At 40.4% G+C, this 18,042-nt stretch overlaps 1 protein-coding gene across 2 annotated transcripts; it reads right to left on the minus strand.

The window, feature by feature from the left end:
• Nucleotides 1–776: 776 nt before the first annotated feature.
• NUP54 (nucleoporin 54) lies at nucleotides 777–18,042 on the minus strand. Of its 2 annotated transcripts, XM_080915531.1 has the most exons (13): nucleotides 17,938–18,042; nucleotides 17,188–17,349; nucleotides 14,294–14,377; nucleotides 14,053–14,205; nucleotides 11,829–12,055; nucleotides 9,638–9,825; nucleotides 8,536–8,732; nucleotides 7,667–7,721; nucleotides 7,188–7,281; nucleotides 4,410–4,517; nucleotides 2,720–2,839; nucleotides 2,317–2,427; nucleotides 777–1,338 (listed from the first exon to the last, which is right to left on the minus strand). In XM_080915531.1, the coding sequence occupies exons 1-13, from the start codon at nucleotides 18,002–18,004 to the stop codon at nucleotides 1,210–1,212; spliced, it is 1,695 nt and encodes a 564-aa protein (XP_080771657.1). In that variant the 5' UTR covers nucleotides 18,005–18,042; the 3' UTR covers nucleotides 777–1,209. The 2 variants fall into 2 exon arrangements, with proteins under 2 accessions (XP_080771657.1, XP_080771656.1); XM_080915530.1 differs by lacking the exon at nucleotides 17,188–17,349 and having other exon boundaries at nucleotides 17,938–18,041.

Below are 18,042 nucleotides of genomic sequence, written 5' to 3' on the forward strand. Positions count from 1 at the left end.
AGGCCCCGAAGATGAGAACAGGCCTGTGTTCTGAGCCAAAGTGATAACAAGCTCATGCAAAGAAAAAAAAGCCACTGGAATTGTAACAAGCAGGGAAGTAAGATTGAAAAACAAAAAAAAAAAAAAAAAAAAAAACCCAGGGGAGAGTGATGTTATGCTTGCATGGCACAAACTCAGCAACAACTACAAAACCCTAGCAGCCAGCGTGGAGAGCAGTTTTACAGTCTTCTCTCCTAACAGTGTAACCTCTTGTGCTTCAGTGGGATTCTACACACACACATAGCACTTCCCTCACTACCCCCATGTTCACACTACATGCAGGGCACTCTCTCATCGCACCTCTCAGTGTAAGCCAAGGTAACACCCAGAAGCACAGACATAATGGGAGCGTGTGGAGAGGTGCCAGCTGAAGCTTTGCTGTCAGCTGTATTTAAAATGGCAGACTGTGGAAGAATGACATGCTGTGAAAAACTCAGCCATGGTTTTCAGATGTTAAGAAATGGGGGAATTCTTCACCCTAGATGATGACTGTCCTGTCTTAATCCCTAGTCAAAACATGTCAGCACTGACAAGTCCTTAAATAAAACAGCAGACAGGATTACATAAAATTACACATTAACAATTTATTTTAGGGAAAAAAAATCTTGCAAAAATGGTAATTTTGTTATATCCTAACTGGTTAGGTATTTTTTTGTAAGTTCTAAATAAGTAAAATAATATAAAAATATATTTTCACATCTTTGTAGAACAAAAGGAAAACCACACAAATCATTAAATAGTTTGGGATTTTCTTTACTCCCGACAGCTGATTTCACAGATATAAAAGCTGAGCCGCATTTAAACTCTGAAACATAGTCTCCAACAGGCATGGAACTCGTTTGTTGTGTTATATAGGAGCAGCTGTCTCATTCAGTGCTATGCAAAGGAGACTAAAGATCACCATCAGGCTCCACAACTGCGCTTAACACTGTTATAAAATGAAAAGCGTATATGCTTTGGGTAATACTTTCTAAGAAGTAAATACAGCTTTTAGATAGAAACTTCAAAGATTCTCCTTGAAGAGCTTTGTGGTGACCATTTCAGATTTGATGTGCGGTAATTTCTGAGGAGCCTCAAACATCACAGTGAGGAAAAGGACCTTTTCCTGTCCATGCAGGCCTGATGTAGCAAGAAGATATTTATAAACCTCTGGAGCACATCTGTGAACCGTCAGCTAAAGACACCGCCTCTGCTATGGATGGTTTCACTCAATCCATGCTCCACCAGCTTTATGTCTTCCAGGTCATCTTTTATGATGCTAATCAAGTGGCTAAGGCCTTCCTGTTGTTGTTTCAAGTGCTAGAATGAATTAAGAAAATAAAGTGTGAGTGCACTGTTCTGTTGAAGTGCAAGCTACTCACAATACAGGACTTGGTAACTGAAACCTTCACAGTGAGACAGCTCTGTCCAGCCATACAAGACAGACCCTAAAACCCAGTAAAACCAAACAAGTACAGATCAACAATATCCTTCAAACATGTTCTCTGTATTTTTAGAGAGGTCCTCCAGAATGCTGAATTATGGGTGTATACTACCACGGTTAATATGGTGCTGGGGCTCGAATGCAGGCCCCTAACTACTAGGCAAGCTGCCTAGCCACGTCCCTAGTCCCAGCTTCTCAATTTACCCCGCCTACATGCAGGCACTTCCGTATCTAGACATTCTGGGGGATGCGTACGTAGCTCCTTACTGTCATAACAACACATGGACACTTGTAGTGTACAGGGATGTTGTGACTTTCACATCGTTGGCCATCTGTCATTCTGTGTCACAGGAAGGGGAAATCACACACTTGTCCTTGTATGACCACATACTTCAACCATGTTGTTGCATGTGTCACAATTTCCCCCTCTTTAGGAGGGACACTCTGCTCTGTGTATGTGTACACGGTGTATAAATGTCTGTGAAGATACCTGCTTTCAACTACCTGGGGTGTATATATCCACAAGTCGAGCTGGGTGGACGTGTGGCGCATGCCCTGAATCTCTGTACTCAGTTGGCAGAGGCAGACTGATCTCCGTGAGTTCAAGCTCAACCTAGTCTTCATAAGCATGTTCTAGGCCAACCAGAGCTTCACAGTGAGACCCTGTCTCTCAAAACTAAGTAGAACTGCCAGATGACAAGTCTACTTTTCATTTTTTGAGGAAGCAATGTCTTTATATGTTGTTACTTAAAGGTGCCTGAAGGTTACAATTTCCCCACCTTCTAATGGATGAGCATTTGTGCTGCTGAATAATAGCCATCTTGATGGCTAGAAAGGTGTAAACTGACACTTACCTGCTTGATTTCTCGTAATAGGTCTGCATCTATGTAATACTTTTCTTCAGATTTCACAGCTCCAAAATGATTCTGCATCCTGATCTGGGACATCAGTTCATTCAGTCGACCCTACAAGTGAGTCAGAAACAAATGCTGACAATCACAGCTAAAGACAATCACAGTAAAGACAATCACAGCTATTCCTAAAGACAATGGCTTTAAAACCATCTGTTCCAACTCCCAGTTCTTTGATTTGAAGTATTAATGTAAGCCAAAGGAACCATGACTGAGAGTTTATTTTAGGGAGTTTTAATTAAGGCACACAAATGCTGAAGAACACAACTCGATACAGAACTCCCGTGTGATGAGACAACCGCACAGACCCACCATAAACAGCCTCTGGCAACTGAGAAGTGCTTACTTTGAACTGAGTAGGCGCATTCAGCTCCCCTTGGATCGTATCGAGCTGAACACGCAACTGTTCCTCGTCCGCCTGGATAGCATAGCCACTCTTTCTCTGGATCTCCTGTTTGATTAGGACCTACAAGAGACGGACACCAGTACCATCTAGTAGAGCCCTTCAAAACTCCATTGTGAACTTGCTGTTAAAAACTGGCTGGAAACTATTCAGGGTTCACTGAAATCCTAGCACTCCGGAGGCTAAGGTAGGAGGACCACAAATCTGAGGCTAGCCTAAGGAACAAGGAGAGTTGCAGGCTAGTCTATGCTACATAGCTGACATCCTGCCTCAAACAACAATAAAAACCCAAAACATTAAAAAAAAAAATCCAAGTGCTTTATGCTTACTCTTGAATAAAGCCCCTTTACTTGTATCCTACATTCCATTAGATTTTCATGCCATAGAAGTATCTTTGTATAAAACACAGTAACATAACTAAAACTCAATGCTGTTTATAAATTTACCTTCTTTTGAACTCAAATACTGAAAAAAGATAACAAAAGATAAACAAAAATTATTTGCTTTGAGACAAGATCTCAAGTAGCCCAAAGAGGTCTCAAGTGTGGTTTGTGGATGACTTTGAACTCCTGATCTGCCCATGTCCAGATGCTAGGATTATGTGCATGCCCCACACAGCCAGACTTAGTTACTTCCTATGCCAAGTTTCTAGCTTTCTAGTCATGTGATCACATCTCTGTGCTACATATGTAGCCAAGCACTGGTAGAAGGTTGCCAACAGATGTGGGCTAAACAGGTGAGCAGCTCTTGAGAGGCATGGAGAATGTCTGCAGGATGACGAAAACATCCTAAACTGAGGAGATGCATGGACGACACACCTTTAAGCAGGTTAAATATATGGTGTGAGAATTACATCTCAAAAAAATTGTTCAAAGAGGGGAAAAAGGAAGCCAGCAATATTTTTTATCAGAAAGATTAAAGTAACAAGAATTAGCTTCTTATTAGTCAGATAAAATTCAACAATGAAATGAGATGCTCTTGGGGTTCTCATGGTCTTTAGCAGCTCTCCCTCCTGCTTTCAGGGTAGTTACCAATTCCTTAACTTTGACATACATTACTCTTGGTAGAAAATCACCCATCTTTCCTAGGTTCCAAATCAAAAAGATACACCGTCTTTTTACTCAGGCCTCAGTGTTTAGGTCAGCGCTTCTGACTCTGGCCATCTCTTGCTGAGGATTTCCAGTTCTCCCCACCGTTCCTCTGAACCTGACTATCCCGGCTTCTTGCTCTCTCTTTTTTCAAGCTTATCTGTACTTGGTATTGCTTGGCTTTTGAGTATGTCCCTTCGAGTCTGATGTATAACACTTGTTTTCGTGACAAATGGTGATTCCAGGTTTTGTTGTTATTTCTGACTGTCTGTTAAACTGGTAACTGGTTTTAATCATTAAAACACAGTCACATTTCCTTTCCTGGCAATCAAAAATGTTCTCTGCTTTCTGAGCCAGGAATAAGTGAATTTCTACTTTTTCTTGTACCCTTCTGATAAGAAGTGAACTTTAGAATACTTTTCTCTTCCCTACTAACTGTATGATCTTTTCTTTTTTTTCGGGGGGGGGGGTTCTTTTCCAACTTAAAAAAAAGATCAGTATTTGGCCTATACTTCACATAAAACATCAGGGGATCCAACTTTAACCTGTAACGTTCTGTGAGAGAGGTCCATCAGTTTCCTCTTGTACTGGGCTATTTTGGCCATAGTTGTAGTTTGATTCTTTTGCAGTTCACTAATATCTTCAGATATGATCTGTTGAAAGAAACATTTTTGAGGATAAATAAGGATACAACAGCTATGTAACAGGCACACTCACATGTCCACACCTAATCCTGAGATAATCCTGAGATCCATCTCTCAAGATGTAACTATCTTTCATTCTACATTTTATTATTTTTAATTTTTTTCTTTGTACATGTGTATGTGTGTATTAGAGTCCAGAGGACTCTGGCTCCCCTCAGGGTAGAGTCAGAGGCAGCGGTAAACTGCCTTTTTGCTGGCAGTATGTGCTCTTAACTGTTGAGTTTATCTAGCCTCATAATTCTGTATGTTAGGTTTCTTTCTCTTACATATCCAAAATCAACAACAACAAAAGCATTATTCAAAGATTTCTTTAGCGCTTTAAGACACTCAGTGATGAGACAGCACACTGCATAGTGGCAGTTCAGAAATAGGGTCTTTGAGTACTACTTTGCAGTGGAAGCAATAACCAGGTCTGAATGGAAAGTGTTCAGGTCTGTGAGGGATGTGGGTGTGGGCTCAGCTTCACATCAGTCTGAAGCTGGCAGGGCTAGACCACTGCACTCCATACGCTGGCACAGAATATGTGGAGTGGGGGTAATCTGAGCAGGGAGAAAGAGAATGATAAAAATCCTAAAAGTGAACACATTTCCTTGTCCCCGCTTAGTCATGTTTTCTGTCTGGCATAAAATCCTCCTAACTTGCTCTATGTGATCTTTTCTTTTTTTTAAAGAAAGTATGAGTAATTTTTTAAAAAAAGATTTATGTACATGAGTGTACTGCCGCTGTCTTCAGACGACACACCAGAAGAAGGCATCAGATCCCATTACAGATGGTTGTGAGTCACCATGTGGTTGCTGGGAATTGAACTCAGGACCTCTGAAAGAGCAGTCAGTGCTCTAACCACTGAGCCATCTCTCCAGTCCTGCCTTATGCTATGCTTCTCTTAACAGGGTAAGTTTAATTTGTGTGTGCACACACACATTCTTTGAGTACAATGTACATGTTTCTGTAGAAGCCAGGGTACAGTCTCAGGTATGGTCTGTTTTTTTTTTTTTTTTTTTGAGATGAAAGAACTCTCACAGGTCTGCTGATCAGTGGGCTTCAGAGGTCTGCCTATGTCTTCCTCCCTAGCACTGATATCACAGCACCATCATGCCTGGTGATTTCACATGGGTTCTGGGGACTGAAATCAGGTCAGAATGCTCAGCACTGTAACAAGAGCCCTACTTCCTAGCAGGTCAGTCTATAAAGCATTCCAATGAGGTCTAAGTCTATAATTGTCCCTCTCATTAATTCATTTCTTCATGTCATTGGAGTGTTGAAAGACAAAACAAGGAGGTTGTATTAACCATTTCAGTATACCCCCTCTGCAGGTCATCCTTTTGGGGCAGGAGATGAGGACACACTAGGGAACTGAACCTAAGGCGTGGCATATGCAACATGAGCATTCTACCACTGAGCTACATCCACCAGACCCTTCCCCTTTTCACTGAGACAAGATCTTACTACATTGGCCTTGACCATGGAATCCTCCTGCCTACGCCTTCCAGGTAGTTGAGATTACAGACCTGTACCACCAGGTATGGCTTCATTATTCTTTAATGAAACACCAAGAGATTATAAAGTAACAAAGGACAAAATTAGGTTGCTATGTTCATCACCCCATGTTTATTAAAAATCTGGGAATCAGTCAAAAAAAAAAAAAAGAATATATAAGATTTTTAAAAAGGGATATCTTAAAACTAGTTTAAGGGCATAGTCAGCCTCAATGTTATTCAAAGATGAAATGAGTTAGTATTAAGATTCAAGTCTAACTAGGTGTTGATTCCAGCACTTGTGAGGTGGATGCAGGGGAATTAGAAGTTCAAGGTCTTAGATACATAGAGTTTAAAGCTAACAGTTCGCTCTACAAGTGATACTCATGAATTCAGTATGTGGGACCTAACATAATAAGGTGTCTGGAGAGTATGCCATAAGGGAAGCCATACTGGAATTTTTGGACACAGAAATGCTGAGGAGTAACAGTGATGCATAAATGCTGTCAGGAAGCACAGTGGCTACACACCCGCAGGATCAGTGTAAAAGGAGAACTGTATTCACAGACTGGCTGACAATCAGACTGCGTCCTAAACACTGAGCTCGATCCTCTGTCTTATGACATTGGAATTTCGTGTAAAATAATATGGAAGCAAGCCTGCAGTCAGAACACCTGCAGTGCACTGGATCTTGTTTAATTTTGGAAGTTAATCAAGATTGGGTCTACTAAGTAGTTGGATAAAAAACAAAGGTGACCTTGACTAAGTCTAGGGTAGACATCTAAACTCATAAAATATGTTAATAAAATCAAATTTATGGGGCTGGAGAGTTAGTTCAGATGTTAGGAGCACTGGCTGTTCTTCCAAAGAACTAAGGTTCAATTCCACACTCACACACAGATTGAATTCCAGTCCCAGGCCATTGATATACTCTCATGGCACAGTATGTGGTGTATAGACATCTATGTGGGGAAAGTCACCTATATTACACTTTTTAAAGGTCTGTATGTGGGCGGGAGGGGCACTGCCACCAAGGCAGATGCACAGAACTGTGATCTGCAGAGGACTAGTTCTCCACACATGGGAAAAGTCTCTCTGTTTTCTTTTCTACTCGGAAGACAGAGAATGCAAAGTAAATTCTTACATCTAATCTGGTCTGATGCTGCTTAGTCATCTGATCTTGAACCTTCAGTCTTCGAAGCAATTCTTTGAAACCCACCATCGGTACAGGAATTAATCTGAAATGCAAGGTCACTTTTCAAAATGCACTGCTAAAACCAACAAGATGTATTTCATAATAGACTTGATGCAATTTTACAATGAACTTCTAAATCCACAGCATTGAGATCAATAGTCACTATATGATTTTATTCCGCCTATTTTATGAATAAGGAAACACAGTTTGGTCAAAAGCTTGCAAATATAGTAGGTGATTAGAATTCAGATTTCTCCATCCCTACCAAGTTTCACCTCAGCATGCTGCCTTACCAAGGTAGAATTGTTTTAAAAACCAATGAAAATAACTCTCTTCAAATGCAAGAATACAACCAACAGCCCACAGGTGTCTATTTCCTTTCTGGTTAGGACTAGTTTGTGCATAAAATAAAATGGTGATCTACTTACTTTTCAGAATCCGGGTTATCCACCTTGGCCTGTTCCCAAATAATAGGATCAACACCTACCACAAACAAAAACAATCTTTTAGAACCTATAACTTTCTGAGTTTATATTTGTAGGGGAAATGCTTTCCCATTATACACAGTTCAGAAGCTATATGAGGAATTACTTTAAAAATATTACAAAATTTTTATAACTACTGATTGAAAGGAAGGATCTATAATAGACAGTGTAATACCTCTGGAACCCCCCCACACAAAGCCCACATCACATCATGACAAAGGGGTAAAGGACAGACATAGGCTATCCACAAACAGGTTTGAAAAGATAGTAAACCTGGTCTCCAGGAAAATTCAGACTAAATATTAATTTTTTAACTACTTTGCTGTTACCATGGACAAAAAGGAATTTTAAGTTAAAAATATACACACACATACATTTACACTATATATACTAACATGAGAAATTGTTTTCAAGTAAAAATGCAGGTGGCAGCAATGCACAATGCAGAATTCTTTTCCTATTACATATACACATGGCTACGTGTATCATCACACAGGCCTGGATCAGCAGAGTCCAGTGCTTTTGGAGGGAGACGACCTAGAATTATCAGTCTACTGAGGGTATCTAAACTCTTTAAGTGCAAACACATTAAAGTTTTCCTTAAATGCTCAGTTAAAACAGAGATTTAAAAAACCTAAAACATTTCAAATAGAGAGATTATTATTTTTATCACCCTCTAAAATTTCTAATAAACATATTAGTGATATAATTTAAAATTACACCCTACTAAAAACAAACATTCAAGAACACACTATAAATAAGCAGACATGTGATAAGCCTAGTAACCGACTGGCCCTGTCTCCAGCACATACCAGCAGGAGGGTTCTGTAAGAGCTGCTTGATCTGAGCAGGAGACAGCTCTGTTCTGGTCATAGAAAGGGTCACCCCAAGCTGCTGCAGCTGTGTCTTAATGTTGGCTTGCTCAAAGTGGGCATACAGTGTTGTCGCTGGAACTCTTCTCGAGGTGCCGTTTGGAGAACGCTCGACAACATAAATGACAACTTCTGTCCTGGAGGAAAACAACAGATTTATAACACACGAACTACATAACCCACAGCCATAAATACCAACACAGCTTATCGCTGAAAAAAACTGCTGGAAATGAATTTTATAAAAGTCTTTTTTTTTTTTTTTTTTTTTTTTTTTAAACCTTGAAAGTAAACCCTACAAGTGTTAGGCACACTTGTAAATCAACTTAAATGACAAAAGCCCAAATGAGGTATGTAAGCAACAATTTATTTTTTGAAAAGATCTGCTCGGCAGTATAGCTCTGAATCAAATGCTTATGGCTCCACCCCATCCCTGAACTATTTAACCTCATAGACCCAGGAACCTGACCCAGGAAGTAACCTGAGTCAGTCCTCGGTATTACTAGCAACAATCACGATTCATGTCACTTAACAGTAATTATCTGAAATGAAGTGAGCATATTGCAACCAGGAATTAAATGGCAGAAGGGCCTGGAAACTGGAGCAAATCACGCAGTCCATGAATGAGTGACATAATCAAGGCAGACCTGGTTACACTTCTCTTCCAGCTCAGAACAGAAAAGGCAGGAGGAGCACTCCCAGTATTAGGCTAACCTGGGCTAGAGAATGCATTTCTAAAGAGCAAGCACCAAACAGCAAGACTTCCTCAAATCCACCAAAACCAACAGCAATAAAAACTAAAACAACCAGGGTTGGTTTTTAAAAGGTTCCAGCAACACCTTACTGTGGTCCCCTGCATGAAGCCACAGTGCTCCCCTGCTGCTCCTGAATAAATATCAGAAATTCAACAAAACAAAACAAAACCAAAAAACCTTTAAGCAGTTCTATAAACACACAATAATCACCACCTAAAGGATACATTGTGCTGAGGTTTGTGCTTCCGATCAACAACCCACAATGGACAATCCAGATGTCGTATACTCACTGATCATCAGGCAGAGTCTTAATGCCCTCCACATTGACAGTAAGGGTCTGGCTTCCTCCCAGAACTTTATGCAATGATTCTACCAATTGCTGCTGTTGGCTTCTAATATCTGTTTCTTTTTTGTTGAAAATTAAAACTACTAATCCATCTTCATCTTTATTATTAGGCATACAACTATAACCTACAGCCTGTGAAGTAAACATAAAATATCAAAAGTATAAACAAGTGTTATACCGGATGTTCAATAGGTAGCTTAGCATCTGCTAAAATGATCTAAATGGTAACGAAGGAAATTATCCTCCCCTCACTCCAAGCCTGAGGATATCCCACGTTATAGACAAAAATGGCATTTCCCAAGAGTCACATAAACAGAATGAAATTAAAATTCCCTCTTCAACTAAAGAGTTTTCTCTGAAGATTTCATATTCATGTATGGGTTTTGACGCACTGAAACAACTGTCATGAGCACAGCTGCAGATGTGCAGACCAAGCGCACTCACTTCTCTAGAGATCTCACTAGTGAGTCTTGAACTAAATTAAAAAAACAATTTCCAAATAATACATATTTAATGTACAATGACACTGTCAAGTTACTAGTAATATAAAGAATGTCTATTATGATTTCATGTACTAAAGCTTGATGAAACAGATTAGTGTATTATTAAATATGAAGAATCACACACTGCTAAAAATAGCTTATATAAAGCAGCTTTTCATCCTTTGCTTCTGTATATATTCAACTTTTAAAGATGTATGTAAGTTCATTCATTTATACATTTTACTATGTATGTTATATAGCAGCCTGTAAAAAAGATAAAAGATTTAAAATGGATACTTCAACCTACATTTGCTACTGTATTTATTGCTAAACAATGATATTAAAATTTTGAATATACTCAGACGATACAGAAATTACATATCCCTAATACGTAAAGCTAAACTACAAAGTGCTCCAAATTCTGAAACTTTCTGAGGTCATTATGATGCCCTGGGTAAAAAAAATTCTACACTTGACCTTGGGTCACATAAAAAAATATTAGGCTGCATATACATGAAAATTAATTTCCTGTTTAGGTGAGTCCTGTCCTCAGGATATCTCATTATATACACAAATATTCCAAAATCTGAAAAATCTAAAATCTGCAACACTTCTTTGGTGTTAAGGTGCTGAAGTGGAGTTCAGGGCGGAACATGTGAGTAGTATACACAAGGCTCTGGGTTTGATTCCCAAGCACCCCAGCCCCCCAAAATAAAAAACAAAAGACAGGGCAAATATCAGCTTGTGTTTTCTCTGGCAAGTGCATACCAGCTGACTGTGATGTAGCCCTACACCAATCCCAACACTCAGGAGGCCAGCCTTGGCTACACAGTGCATTCAAGGTCAGCATGGACCTGTTACAGCGGGATCCTCTTTGAAAAAGAAAAGGAAAAAAAGACCACTCATATACAGAAAAGCAAAGAAAGAAAAATAGTCAAGTGCACAGTCCCGTACAAGTGCACTTGACCACTTCCACTATCAAAAGCAGACTACTTGAAGTGAAATTTCAGTAAGATGGTTGTTTATACACAGTGGGAGGCAGAACAAAGAAAACAGCCATTACTGCCGTATAACCACAGTGACAGGGCTTTACATGCCAAGCAGAAGCCCATGCACTGGCTAGAAGACACCCCCACTAGTGTCAAGTGAGCACAACCTAAGTCTAGTGACCTTCACAGTGGGTGACAAGCAGAACATGACCCCATTTGTTGTTTTCATAGTTACTTAAGGAGAGCGTGTCAAACTCAGGCCGTCAGGCTTGGCTGCACACAGACTGATCCACTGAGTCACTTTTCGGAACCTGAGTTTTTGAGACAGGCTCTAATGTAGCTTGGGCTGGCTTCTGACTTGCTCTACAGCTGAACACGACTGACTTCTGTCGTGTGTCCACCAGAGAGCTGAGATTCAGGTGCACACAGAGCCAGCTCACCAGGTCAACAGCTTCTTCCTCAGTCCTCAGAATCATACACAATACTTTTTCAAAAGCCACTTTAACTTTACAATTTTTTTTGTAATTTTAAAATAAAAAGTAGGATCCCACCATTCTCAAGAAATAGCAAAAAACCAAACAACCACTTTTTAATGTCATTTTAATCTAAAAGTTAGTATCTTATATTCACTCTTTTAAATGAAGATTAAGGACACAACTGGTACCTTAAATCGGCAAAAGGGGTTCTCCTGTGTAAACTCCACTGGAGGAATGTTATTATTGAAATATCCTTTTCCTGTTCCCCAGAAGGCCTGCAACTGGTTCCACTTTGCCAAGATGGCATCTCTCTCATCCCCCAGTAACGTCGGAGCAGAAAGAGCGCTGGCCGTGTTGATGAGCTGGCTGGACTGCGCCGGAGCTTGTGCAGGCTGACTGAAGAGACTGCCTAAAGCTTAAGCAGTAAAAACAAACAAAGGAGCCCAAAGAACTTAGACCCAAGTATGATAAGCAAAATAACGTCCCAATCCCAATGTCCATATTGCAACTTCTATACTGTCTTACATGTGGGCGAGACTGTAGCCAGGACAGGACAGAAGGAGAGCAACAGTACTGTCTGTCCAGAAAGCCTCTGGGAAGTCAGAGGACCAGACTGAAAACGGCTGAAAGGCAGGTGAAGGGATGTTCTCCAGGCAGTGGCCCCTCTGGAGTACAGGGATGAGGGCATGGCTAATGCAGATGCTACAATAACCAAAACTGGCAGCACAGTTACAAATAAAGGTCAGGCTGATGACACGTGGTCAGAGCCAGCACACAGAGAGCAGACGCTTCAGAGATAGTGCAGCTGACGGCATCTCAGACAAACAGGGCTTTAAAACAACATAGTGCTGCAATCCAGATTTTCTCTTCAAATCCAAGAGGGTTAAACTGAAAATAGCATGCTCAAACGTGTGGTACCTCACACTTGTGAGGCTAGCTAGGACTTGAGAACAGGTAGAATGACTGCCATAGTTTATGGCCAGCCTGGGCTACATAGTGATTCCAGGCCAACCTAGGCTAGAGCGTAAGACCCTGTCTCATAAAGGAAAAATAAATAAATAAACTGTGTCCAGGGAATAACCAGATTTCACTTACAACAAAAGTCAAGAGTGTTTGGTAACGAGCAAAGATGCAGAGGCACTTACTAAATCTTACTGGAATAGATAGAGGAATTAGTCAACAAGGATCATAACTGTGAAGAACAGTCTTTGTGTCTTCAGTGAAGATGCGAACAGGCTAGGAGGATGGCTCAGTGGCCACTATCAAGACTTGAGGACAAGCAGGTGCAGCAGCACACACTGGGGCCCATGGTGCTGGGGAGGCAGAGACTGCAGAACCCAGGAACTAGTTGACCAGTTGGTCTAACCAATTACCAATTCACCATGTCGAAGCTCCAGTGACTTGCTCTCAAAAAATAAATGATTGAGGAAGACACCCAATATCAAGGAAGACATGTACACAGTCACACACATAAAATTTGACAAGTGAGATTCTCTGACATTAAGAAGCTTCTATATAGCAAAAATAATTACAAGAGTGAAGATAACCTATAGAATAGGAAAAAAAAATCTTTGGTAGCAATTGACTCAATAAAGTATTTACATCCAAAAATATGTATTAAAAACATTAAAATAAAGACCAAATAAAATAAATAATCCAATCAAAACTGTGTGAATGAACTAAAACAGACAGTTCTTGGCAGTGAAGAGTGCTTCCAGAGGCCCCATGCTTGACTCACAATGAGCCAAACATAATAGACAAAGTTTAAATGCCTGACAGCCTAAGTTTAAAAAAGAGGACCCAGAAGGCGGAGTATGATGAAGCGCTCACATACACTCCTAGTAACAAAGGGTTGGAGAGACAAGCCCTTATTGGAAGGGGGAAAAAATAAAACAGGGCTGACTGTATTACCCAACATTTAAAAAAAAAAAAAAAAAAAATCAAAAGCACACAGGTGAGGTAAAGGTTTTTACAGATGAATTCAACAAAAGACTCTAGATGAACAACACTACTTCTTAATCTGTAATAAATTATCTAATCTAAGTAGCGATTACCAACCAATGGCTGCTAGCATCATTACAAACCCACATATTTAGATATTATACATCTCATGATATATAAAGATAGCCTATGACACAGTCTTACACGGCCAGGGTGTGCCCATGTACATAATCTAATAACCTATTCCCACACAGACATCACAGTCTTCATGGACTGATTTCAGACACAGGGTCCTTATGGTCCTAATCATGCTAGTCAGTCTTTTTCCCAGTTCCTTGCATGCATAAATATGACAATTAGCTTTGGAACTCTTTGGAATACACTCACAGTCCTTCAAACTAAGACGATCTGTATTTGAAGCAACATCGCTGTTACTGTCAGTCTTACAGCTGAAGATAAAATTCCACTTACAAGTCTGCTGCTGCTGCTGCTGCTGCTGGGTATTAAAGCCTCCAAATCCAAGTCCGGTTCCCAAACCAGTGCCTAAACCAGTGCCAGTTCCCGTCGTTGTGCCAAAACCAGTACCAAAGCCAAAACCTTTGTTCTGAGTGCCACCGAGAAGGCCTTTCAATGGAAAATCAGAATGCAATAAGCTGCAGGCATTAATCTCTACTACATGTAGGTCTCTGGCTGACTCAGGACAATGTCTTACCTGTACTGCCTGTGTTTGTTGGGGCAGAGAAGCTGAATGCAGAGCCTGCAGTTGTAGTTGTTGTTCCAAATCCTCCAAACCCACCTAATTAAGAAAGGATAAACCATGAGGATCCTTTAATATTAAGGACATATTGATCTAAATTTTTTTTTTCAACATCAGTAAAAAGAAAATCCTACATTACTAGTCAGAAGGTCAATGCACTGCAATAAATAAATGACCAAGTATTTTAGATACAAATAGTGGAATACATAGCCCTTAAAATAAATGGGTAACATAATAAAAAAAGACTGTGTCACAAGTCTAAAATTTTATATATATATTTTAAGCCAGCCATTACAAATTCAAGTGTCCATACAATTTAGTCTAATAAGATTAATGAGACCGTGGAGCTGACAGAGGACCTGTTTAAGGTGAGCTCCTGAACACAGCAGTCTTAAGACTCCAGAGGCTACTATAGGTGTGTGAGAGTGTCACCACTCCCGTCTTCCCTTCCCCAGCAAAACCAGGAAATCTAGATCCTTTGCGTAAAACCTGTGGGGGTTTGCTGAGGCAGGGAGAGTACGAATGGCTCGATAAGTTCTCTACCCCACTCACTCTTTTCAAAAACTCCTAGTTCAACTTTGCTGTTTCACAATGAATTCAGTTGTTTTCTAAGCATATGATGGCAGCAGATGGCTTTGCCAGTTCTCATCCTAATTTTTGTGAATTACAGCTACACTAGCTTTGCATTTCTCCTCAGTCTGGGTGAAACAACTATTCAAAGGCAACACACCAATGTTCACCTCTATAAGAATGTCTTTCTGAAGGAAGGAAAAAAATTAGTGGAGGAATGGCAAAGAAGGTAGCCTCAGCTACCATGGGTCTGCATCACACTGTGGCAACCTCACGGCTTCTATTTTTAACTACATCTAGAAACAATCTCAGAATATCTAACAATGTATGAATAGAATGACATGCCAACCTAGTTTAAAAGAAAGTATTGGCAGCAGTTACCTGGTTTGAAATATGCTGTCAAAGACTTTCAAAACAAGCATTTAAACCCTAAATGCTGAATTACATTCCAGGCTTTCTGAGATTTTAACTTGAACCTCATATGTTTCTTGTAATAAGAGAGCCTCTTCAAAATTACAACAAAGATGGGTGTGGTAGTATATACCTGCAATCCCATGGAGAGAGATGCTAAGGCAGGAGGATTACAACTTTTAAATGACCCTGAACTACACAGTGAGATGCCATTCCAACGAGAAAAATTTAAATCAGTTTTAATCAATTCTGTGGTGCTGGTATTAAATTGAGGACCTCACACACAGGAGGCAGGCAAGTGGTCTACCACTAACTACCCTGTACTCTTAAACTCTTAAACAATACAATTCAGATTTTAAAAATTATTGAGTAGGCAACTGCATACACGTAACTTATAGATTCTACTGAAATATTGCCAGCTAAACATTTTGAAGAAACATCTAAAACAAGTACTGTCTTTAGAGTTCTTTTAGCTTCCTACTTTCAAAGAATAACTATGTTATTTGAATTGGCTACACAATAAAAAGGCTAGTCAGTATCTTATGTTTCAAATGATCAAAAATACTCTATTAGTAATAGCAGACCTGTATGGATACAAAAATGTAATTTTTAAAGCTCTTTCCTGAAGGCTAAGTTAATGAACCTATTTGAGAACAATCAAAACACACTTATATTTGTACAACTCAAAATAACAGTGACAACTTCAAATGGACATGAAATCAAGCAAATACAAACAGGTTTATTTGTTGTTGTTAAACTATACGGTTTGCTTTATTCTGAAAACACAAATTTCAAAATAAGGTTTGTTTTGCCCAGTGCCAATTTTAAGCAAGCTAGGAAATGTAAACACACCAAGGATGGTGATATGTAACATGCCTAATATTTCTCAATGTGTTGCTTTATCTTTGGAATTTCCAAGTAATTTTTACATTATTTTCAGCTGAGAGGATAAGGGGACATAAGCAATGCAAAACCAAGTGAATGGGCAAAAATACCTCCAAGTAAGTTTAGAAGTAATGTTTACCAAATGCATATAATTGGCATGGGCAGGAATGGCTTAACAGAACATAAACTATAGACAATAAATTCATATACGAGCAGCCGAGGATCAAGGTTTTTCTAAGAGTCATATGTTGAGCTCACATAAGCCTAACTTAAATTGAGACATACACATCCATTATATTTGTGTTCTGAAAAAAATTTAGGTATCTTCAAGCAACCCACAGATTTAAAAAATCTTCATCATCCTCTTTGTGAATGTAAAGATGCCGAGCCTACTTTTTATAACTCAATGTCATCTAGTTAATTAAATTACTCATGGAGAATTTCCCAAAAATCTAGCAAAGAATCTGAGATTCTTTCTACAATTATATATCTCATAGAAATACATCCTAATGTGTTGAGTTGATGTTAGAAAAAAACAAGACAGGTCACTGCTGTTCGTATAAGACTTGTTTCTCTTGGAAACACAGGACAATAAGATGAAATCCCGATGAAATATGTATAAAAAATGAAAAGTGACTGCAGGAGTCCAAGAATCTTAGGGAAACACTTTGAGTTTATGCCACAGCTAATGACTTAAAAGACATTCCATTTCAAATAAATTCCATTCCAAACTTATTATTTTGAAGCTGTACTCTGTATGATTAAATGCAAATCCAACAAAGAAGCATTCTAACTCTTAAGGGTTTCCAGAAACCACATCTTTTAAGGCAGTCAAAACTTGTAAATATACTTGATTTGACCTTAGGAAATGTACCCCTTTCCTTATTACACAAGCGCCATTTCTTCCCCCAAACTCTAGAAACATCGAACATTCTTGGACTCCAGCCCCCATAGTCATTACACACATGACCCGCAGTATCTACCTGCACTCGCCAGACTGTTACCAAAATTGAATGGCGTCGCCGAAGTGGTAGAAACACCGAAATTCCCAATATTAAAGTTCACTGCAGGGTTAGCGGTTAATCCGAAACCCCCAAAATTAAACCCACTGGCGGTGGAGTTGGCAGTCTCAAGCCCACCAAATCCTGATAGACGTAGAGGCAGAGAAACAAAATTTTGAAAAGGTGAGAGAGGGGAAGAGAAAAGGAAAAGAAAGCAAGATAAGAATTACAAGAATCAGCAAGAGGTTTCACAGCGTGAGCAAACCTGACCTGCACCGGATCAGGGGAAGAAAGCCGAGGTGGGGACAGACAGGAGGAGCGAAGGACACCTTCAAGCATCCCCCCCCCATAGGCTGGGGAGGGGACAGAGGGAGCTGCGGGCAATCTGGCTTCAGCCGTACACGTCTAGGCCGGGAGGCTAAAGCGGATGAGGGAACGCGGGGTCCCGGGAAGGGAGAGGGGCGTAGCCTCCGGCCTCTCCTGCGGCGGACTCCCCAATGGCGGGAAGCAACGCGGTGGCCGGCCACGCGGGATGAGCGTGCCGTGCGAGCCCCAGGCCGAGCCTGAGCAGCCCAGCCCATGGCTACCGCCGCTCGCCCTTTCCAACTGTTCTCAAGGTGTCCGGAGTGCCAGGGCAACCCCGGGACCCCCAGCCGGACGAATCGAATAGAGGGGGGCGGGCCAGAGGCTTTGGTTCCTTGGAGGAGGAAGGCAGGACCAGGGCTGACTCACCCGCCGGTGCCGCGGTGGCTGTAGAGGTGCCCGAAGTGCCCGAAGGCGCCCCAAAATTGAAAGCCATGTCGCAGGAGCAGCACTTAGATGGTCCCCGGCTCCCGC

Source organism: Micromys minutus (genome assembly GCF_963924665.1).
Source record: "Micromys minutus genome assembly, chromosome: 1".
Lineage (NCBI taxonomy): Eukaryota > Metazoa > Chordata > Mammalia > Rodentia > Muridae > Micromys > Micromys minutus.

Excerpts from the sequence above, each read along its gene's own strand:
- NUP54 (XM_080915531.1), bottom strand. The coding sequence starts at position 18,004 with ATGGCTTTCAATTTTGGGGCGCCTTCGGGCACTTCGGGCACCTCTACA. Across the intron at positions 14,378-17,187 it reads TAACAGTCTGGCGAGTGCAG|GTGGGTTTGGAGGATTTGGA; the intron begins GTAGATACTGCG and ends TTTCTTAATTAG. Across the intron at positions 1,339-2,316 it reads TATTACGAGAAATCAAGCAG|CACTTGAAACAACAACAGGA; the intron begins GTAAGTGTCAGT and ends AATTCATTCTAG.